The sequence below is a fragment of the Lactuca sativa genome, chromosome 7 (genome assembly GCF_002870075.4).
Source record: "Lactuca sativa cultivar Salinas chromosome 7, Lsat_Salinas_v11, whole genome shotgun sequence".
In the NCBI taxonomy this organism is placed as follows: domain Eukaryota; kingdom Viridiplantae; phylum Streptophyta; class Magnoliopsida; order Asterales; family Asteraceae; genus Lactuca; species Lactuca sativa.
The window spans coordinates 20,955,684-20,962,818 of NC_056629.2; the positions used below are offsets into that span (position 1 = coordinate 20,955,684).

General features: G+C 35.6%; 1 protein-coding gene across 1 annotated transcript; it reads right to left on the reverse strand.

The window, feature by feature from the left end:
• Window positions 1–1,519: 1,519 nt before the first annotated feature.
• On the reverse strand, window positions 1,520–5,224 carry LOC111890914 (L-ascorbate oxidase homolog). The gene is made up of 7 exons (XM_023886981.3): window positions 4,909–5,224; window positions 4,697–4,806; window positions 3,282–3,552; window positions 2,944–3,046; window positions 2,525–2,870; window positions 2,081–2,446; window positions 1,520–1,983 (listed from the first exon to the last, which is right to left on the reverse strand). The coding sequence occupies exons 1-7, from the start codon at window positions 5,044–5,046 to the stop codon at window positions 1,686–1,688; spliced, it is 1,632 nt and encodes a 543-aa protein (XP_023742749.1). The 5' UTR covers window positions 5,047–5,224; the 3' UTR covers window positions 1,520–1,685.
• Window positions 5,225–7,135: the final 1,911 nt, after the last annotated feature.

Here is a 7,135-nt window from a genome sequence, read left to right on the forward strand (position 1 = left end):
CTCCAAGGCACAAACTGAACTCTTGGATCACATAATCCACATTAACCACATCTAAATGGGTCTAAACCTTTGTTTCCCCAAATCCCGAAGCCTTATGATACTAGATCTTCGGTCACGACCCTGAGTTATGAAACAACTCGAAATAGGGTGTTACACTCGTCCACATCTAGAACCACCTTGATAATTTCCTCTACCTCAAGATTTCATACCTTTGTCATCTCAAGTCACTTTGAGAACATGTTCCTCCTACACATCATCCTTTATTCGTTGTTCATAGACTGGTACAGTGCTCTATAGTTCATCTAAGGTGAGTGTATCTAGATTGTTTGATTCTTCGATCGAGCACTTCACATAGTTATATTTTGTCGGTATTAATCTCATATTTTTTTGTGATCAAGTTTTCTTGAGTAGTCTCTCTATACACTTTCATCTTCTTGAAAATTGTATATGTTTTGGAAAAGTAGTTGATTATTGACTCCCTTTTCCTTCATACTGAGAGTCTTGATATCCTTGCATAAATGTTGAAATCGAGCTCACTTCACTCTTGTTGAGCCTTGGAACTTTTTCCTCATGATATCCCAAATCTCTTTCTTTGTTTCAATGTGGATGAGTGTATCGATGATGTCTATTTTTTTTGCTTGGTATAGCAAAATTCTCAAGCTTCAAGTCCTTCAACATTTGCTCTTTAATCGCCTTTTGTTGTGCCTTAGTTGGCATTCTTCTTTCTACTCGTCAACCTATCTCGTATTCAAATAGATCCCAACACTCCCTTGAGTGAAAGAAGACCTCCATTAACATAATTGCTAGTTTTGGGTGATAATCACATGCATCAAGTCCTTTGCAGAAATTTTCAATTATTCTTCAACAATGTTTTTTGCAAGCAACTTTTCAACAATACTATGCTCCCGATTTAATAAAAGTTCTTCAACAAAATGTTTGTCATGATCTTATTCGATAATCATTAGTAGAGAGTATCTACGAAAGCAATAGTGGAAGAACGAGTTGGAGAGACAGAATTTAGCGATATATAAAGGAAGAGAATCCAAATCAATCGATATGGGCGAATATAGTGATGATGGGGAATCAATGGTGTTCATTTGACTACATTATAGTGTCATGACAGGGAACAATATCCTCATAAAGTTGGGTATTGGGGTATGTTCACTTTGTTTCTCTTTCATGTAAGTTCATCGATACAAAACCACACCAAATTGGACCATACTACGCCAAACCACAACCAAAAGTTTGAGAATATGAGCATGAGAACTATGAACCGAACCTTATCATATTAATTCGGTCCCCTGACCATATCATGACCTACACTTGAACTTTAGACTTTTTTGGACTAATGCTTTAATTTATTATCGAACAATCTTATTTTGGACCACATTGTATATGTACTAAACTTGAGTAGACGGGAACCAATTTGGTCACATCAAGAACCTTCTTTCTGTTTCATAACTAGAATCAAGTTCCACACGATTATACCAGTTGTGGTTGATCATACATGAAAACGAGATAATCGAACAAATCAACTTCAACAATATAACAAAATTCAAGAACAAATCAATAATACCTAACAATCGAATCCATTCTAAAACTCAAACATGAAAAGAAAATTAAATTTGTCGTGGAACAAGTAGTTCCCACCCAACGTCACAATCAGTATCACCATCTTCATCTATCTACCCTCGTAGAGGCCTGGTGCGCCGCCCTCTGGCTCTGCCACAAAGCAATGCGTTCTTCGGGATCGGCAATTCATCCCGCCATGAATGCGCCGGTGAGTACACCCTCAGATAAAACTGTTGCCCCAAATACTGCCTCGCCCAATTCTCCGATCGTATGTTCCACATCCCGACGTTGTCCAATGCAATATAGATCGCTGTCCAAGCCCTCGGGTACACCTGAACGGTGCTACGCGCCACCGTGTCTCTCAAATTGTATCTCGTTCTACTCGCCGGCGTCCACTGCCCGCCGTCCATCCTGTTAATCCACACAAACAAACAAACAATCTTCTTTTAACAAAACAGTTCTAGGGTTTTGAAGAATGATTACAGAATTTGTAATTTTTTAATCTTACCCGACAACGAAGAACGAGTAGCCGTCGATGTGCCAAGATTGGACGGTGTCTTCCCAGTTCTGAAACACGATTTCAGCAAACGACCGGAAATCAGCGTGCATAACGGAGGTCGCAAGATACGCGTTTCCGGTTCGGGGTTTATCGGGAATGCTTCCTAGGTTATAGATTCCACCGATCTTGAAGTAATCGGCTAGTTTCAAAGGAGTGTCTCCGGCGACAAACGACACGCCGTTGACTGCATATCTTTGTTTTCCGTTGATCCAAGGAGCCGAATTCGATAGCATGATCGTCCGGCTAGGCTTGATCATCCCGTAATGGTACGACCCTTGTGGGTTCGGTCTGGGTCCACTCGCTGTTAAGTTCCATCTGATTCAATTCACATGAAAAAAGATCAGAGATTTTTATGAATTGATGCAGACATCGGAGATCGGAGATAGTTTGTACCTTATGGTTCTGGCCTGCATGAGGGACCAGGCGATCTGGGTGGTGGGGCCGCCGGGGGGAGGACCGGAGACACCGATCTTGGAGTTCTTGTAATGGAGGATGGCAGTGGTGGTGAGGACACGGCTGGTGAAGCGTGAAGAAACGACGACGTAGTAATCTCTCACCGCCTGGTTGGCGGTGACCAAGACGGAGGCCGACTGTCCGAGGTGAAGGTCCAGGGAATTGTAGGCGTTCTGCACCGTATGCGATCCTTCCACCTCCACAAGTCTCATGATGTGTCCCTGGATTCTGAAGTTGATTGATGTCGTCAACCCCACATTCGATATTCTGAATCGATACGTTTTTCCTGTAAATGTACAACCGTCAATGCACAAATCACAACTTTCGATGCATAGAGTACAAATAAGCAAAATACCGACCTCCTTCAACCTCGAATTTGTAACCATTCCAGCCGCGGCCGTTGATGAGAAGTCCGTCTGGGGAAGGGAGGCTCCGACCGCCGTCCAATATGTGTCTCAGTCTCTGAAAATCAAAAGCAAAACTTTATACATGTTGACTTTTCGGGTCAAACTGGATACTTTCAATTTCAAAATGTATACAAATGTTACACGAATTAGATAAAATTTCCATAAAAACGTATGTACTTCATGACAATTACTACATCAAGAAAGATACGAATTTCAGATTTGTTGCTAGATGGGTTTCAATTTTTATTACTCAAAAGTATTATGTTTGACTATAAAAGTCAAAGCGTTACCTGGTGGCCTCTTTTGAACCAATCTCCGGCGAGTACAGTGTGGTCTCCGGCGGGGAAAGGGAAAGGGACTGGAATACGAGGGCGGCTGTAGATTTTAATGCCGCCGTAGCCTCCGGCAGCCTTGTGGAGAGCAAGCGACGGGAAGTAGAAGAAGCTTCCGATCTGATCCTTGGCCTGAAGCATGTACGTGAAGTTCTTTCCCGGCGGGATTGGACAAGTTGTACCATAAGTACCATCTTGCCATGAGTTTCTTCTGTGTTGTAGCCCGTTCCTGAAACGTTACGCATTGGTCACTTGTACATTCTTGTTTTGTGCATTGTTTACTTGTACAATTTTGGGTTATGCATTGGTGATTTGTACATTCTTAAAACAGTGGGTTACAAGAGTGAACTTTTTCAAGAAAATCTTTCTAAAACTAAAAAAACAAATAAGTTGCCACGATCTAAGATGCAAAGCATGAGGAAATAACACATGGGGCCAATCATTTACTACATATAAACATAATCATATGGGAGCAATTAATAAAATAATAAAATAATATTTTATAAAAATTAAAATTGTCAGAGATCTAGCACACATCTCGAACCCATACACTTTCGTCCAATGAAAATTACAATTCGATTTGTTAAAAAAAAAAATAATAAAATAGTCTTTTTCGATGTTGGTTATTGCATGTCTTTTGATCCATAATCAAGAATAAGATTCTCTTTTTATAAAGGTATTTTGGACATTTGGATACAACTTGATTAAACTTTATGTTAAAATTTCTGATTTAGAGGGAAAGAATCATACAAAAGCTTTAAGTTTTTTTCGAATCAAACAAAAATTTACCCTAATTTGAACTCACTTGAGATGCTTGACCATAGAAGTCAAAGTGTTGCTTTGAGCATCAAAGGTCATAAATGTCATTCACTCTGTGTTAAAGAAGATAATGTAGATCTATCCAGTTTGATCAAACACATAATATAAAAATTATAAATATTTGAGCAATCATATTCATGCATACCAAATGATAAAAACTTTCGAACATTAGATACCGATTATCCTTTTAAATTATGTAATTATAAACATGCAAATAAGAAATCAAATCTTGAAATTCAACTGCAACATCGATACAAATTCTAGATACAAGATTCAACACATTACTTTTCCAAGTTTCTTGAATATAAATCTAATCGTTTTTCTAGTTTCTTGGATCATGAGAGATATAATTTCTAATCATTAATATGATTTATCATTCACATTCATTACTTCTTATCTTACATGCATATAAAACGAAACCCACAAGATCAAATCATGAAACATATCATTATCGATACCATTGAAGCACAAAATTAGCAAATTCAGAATCAAGATCTAGATTATCGAACAACAAAAGACATTTTTGAAAATAATCAAAGAAATCAAGAACTTACCAAGAAAGTAGAAATGGCTCATTCAAGTAATTGTAGACACTAATAATCAAGTTATCATTAGTAACACAGTTGATTTGAGGTCCAGGAAACTGCCCATTTATCATTATTCCCTGCAAATCAACACAAACCCCAAGAACATTCAATAAACCCCCAAATCAAAACACCCAGATTCAATATGTGTAAATTAGAGAGAGAAATCAATCAAATTATACCTGTTGTTTAACACCCATTGGATAAATGTCGCCATAAGTGACTTTCCAGGTGAAAAATCGATATGGGTCTTCCGCATTGATGCCATTTATGGCCAAAAACAGAAGAAAAACGCAAACGAGATTGCTCTTTCTCACCATTGTTAAAAGCTTTCAAGATTTCTTGAAAAAACCCCTGTATATAACCTCTACATACACTCTTTCTGTGTGTATATGTGTGTGTGTATCTACATATAACGGAGGGAAGAACGAGAGAGATGAAGAGGGAGATAACAGTGGCTCGTGAGTTGTCAGTAGTGTGATTGATAATGGAACAAATATATAGAGAAGAAATGAAGAATTTTGAGGTGGGTTTTATCGGGTGTGAGATGGGGTATGGTAGAAATAAATGGATGCTTGTTAGGTATTCTACTTCTATTTTCAAATAAAGTTTAATAAACTAAATTGTTAAAAATTGTTTTAATATGCAGAATGATTGTTTTTTCAAATTATTATTATTATTATTATTATTATTATTATTATTATTATTATGGAATTTGAGACATTGTGTTTTACTTTTTATTGTCAATAAGTCATGATCTTTATGGAAATTTTTAAAAGGAAAAGTAATTTGGACAATATGAGAAAAATATAAATATGAAAGAAACATGGTGTTTCATTTTTTTTAGTCGGAATAAATTACTTTTATAACATAAAATAGTATTTTTATGGTTTAGAAAACTATGATTTATTATAACTATAAAAACGAACACAAAGTTTTAGATAAGAGAAATATACACTCTTTGAATGATACCAACCACGAAAAGTGACAAAGATTCTGAAACCCTAAATCGCCTCCGGACTTTCTCCTTTAGCACTAAAATTTCAGCGGTAAAAGAAATTTAATTGTATTTGTATTTAACAAAATAAATATAAATTGCATTAATTTAAAATTTATGATTCTAATTTACATATTAGACCCTAAAGTATCAAAATAGGACTCCGGCAACCTTCGTATATATTTCTTTTATTTCCACCTTCCTTGCTGGTGGTTATTGCGCAACATTGTAAAATCAACCTTTGTAATAACATTCTTTTTCATTTTAATATTCCTAGTTTCCTACAAGAACAATAAATATGGCAATTAATTAAGATTATTTTATTTAAAGTCTAAGATTGTCAATTAGTTATTACTTTTATTAAAACAACATAATGGTAAAAAAGATACATAAACACTATAAAGATAAATTCTTTCGATTACTATATTAAAGGCGTATTTGACACAAGTAGCTGTTAGCTGGAAGCGGGTAGCGGTTAGCTGGTAGCGAGAAATTGTAGCTTTTATTTTTTATATGAGTGTTTGGAAAAAATAGCTGATAGTTTTTGAAATATATAAAATTACATAAAAGAACAACTGATTAAAAATATATAAATATATAAATATATTTTTAAGGATAATTATGAAAATTGATTTCAAAAGCTCAGTAGCGTTTTGTTAAAGGCTACATGAAATAGCTTTTAGATTTGGAACGTTTTGATTAAACTAAAAGCTAAATGCTCGTACTGTCAAACGAAGTTTTTTGTTTAAACTACAGCGTTTTGTTAAAAGTCAAAATTTAGAAGCTCTCAAACGCTTCCAAAAGCTCCGTGTCAAACACGTCATAATTTATAATCACTATTAAGATGCCTTAGTATTGATAATTTGGAAATTAAGCACTTTAAAAGAGTAGTTTCATATTTGAGTCCCTCTAAGTTTCAATTTTATAATGACTTGTAAGGCTACAAAATATTATATCAATTTACAAAGTTATTCACCAAAATAAAGATACATGAAGGGTCGTATACCACATGCTTTGTGACACACAAAGAGAAAATAAATTGCCCCCGCCTATATAAAGTCCCTTCCCACCTTTTGTGTTGCCACTTTTCGACGAAAGTCAATCAAAAATACTCTATCTCTACAACATGTGAAGCTTTTTGTGAACGATTCAAATAAGCAAACGAAAGTGTTTCAAGTAAGAAGTTCATATCTAAGTTAAGTACATAGAACATCCAATGACAACTGAGTATGCACTTCATCGATCATGAAAGGTCTTGTGAAATGTTGACGACATTGTGGTTTCTTTTAGTACCGTAAGTATACATTGTTGATTCGTAACTTAAAATGGATTATGGTTTGGAGATACCTACTCCATGAATCAAGGCAATAAAGCAAAAGAAAAAATAAATGTAAAAGTGATTTTTGTGTATA

Excerpts from the sequence above, each read along its gene's own strand:
- LOC111890914 (XM_023886981.3), bottom strand. The coding sequence starts at position 5,046 with ATGGTGAGAAAGAGCAATCTCGTTTGCGTTTTTCTTCTGTTTTTGGCC. Across the intron at positions 2,871-2,943 it reads CAAATTCGAGGTTGAAGGAG|GAAAAACGTATCGATTCAGA; the intron begins GTCGGTATTTTG and ends GTACATTTACAG. Across the intron at positions 1,984-2,080 it reads TACTCGTTCTTCGTTGTCGG|GATGGACGGCGGGCAGTGGA; the intron begins GTAAGATTAAAA and ends GTGGATTAACAG.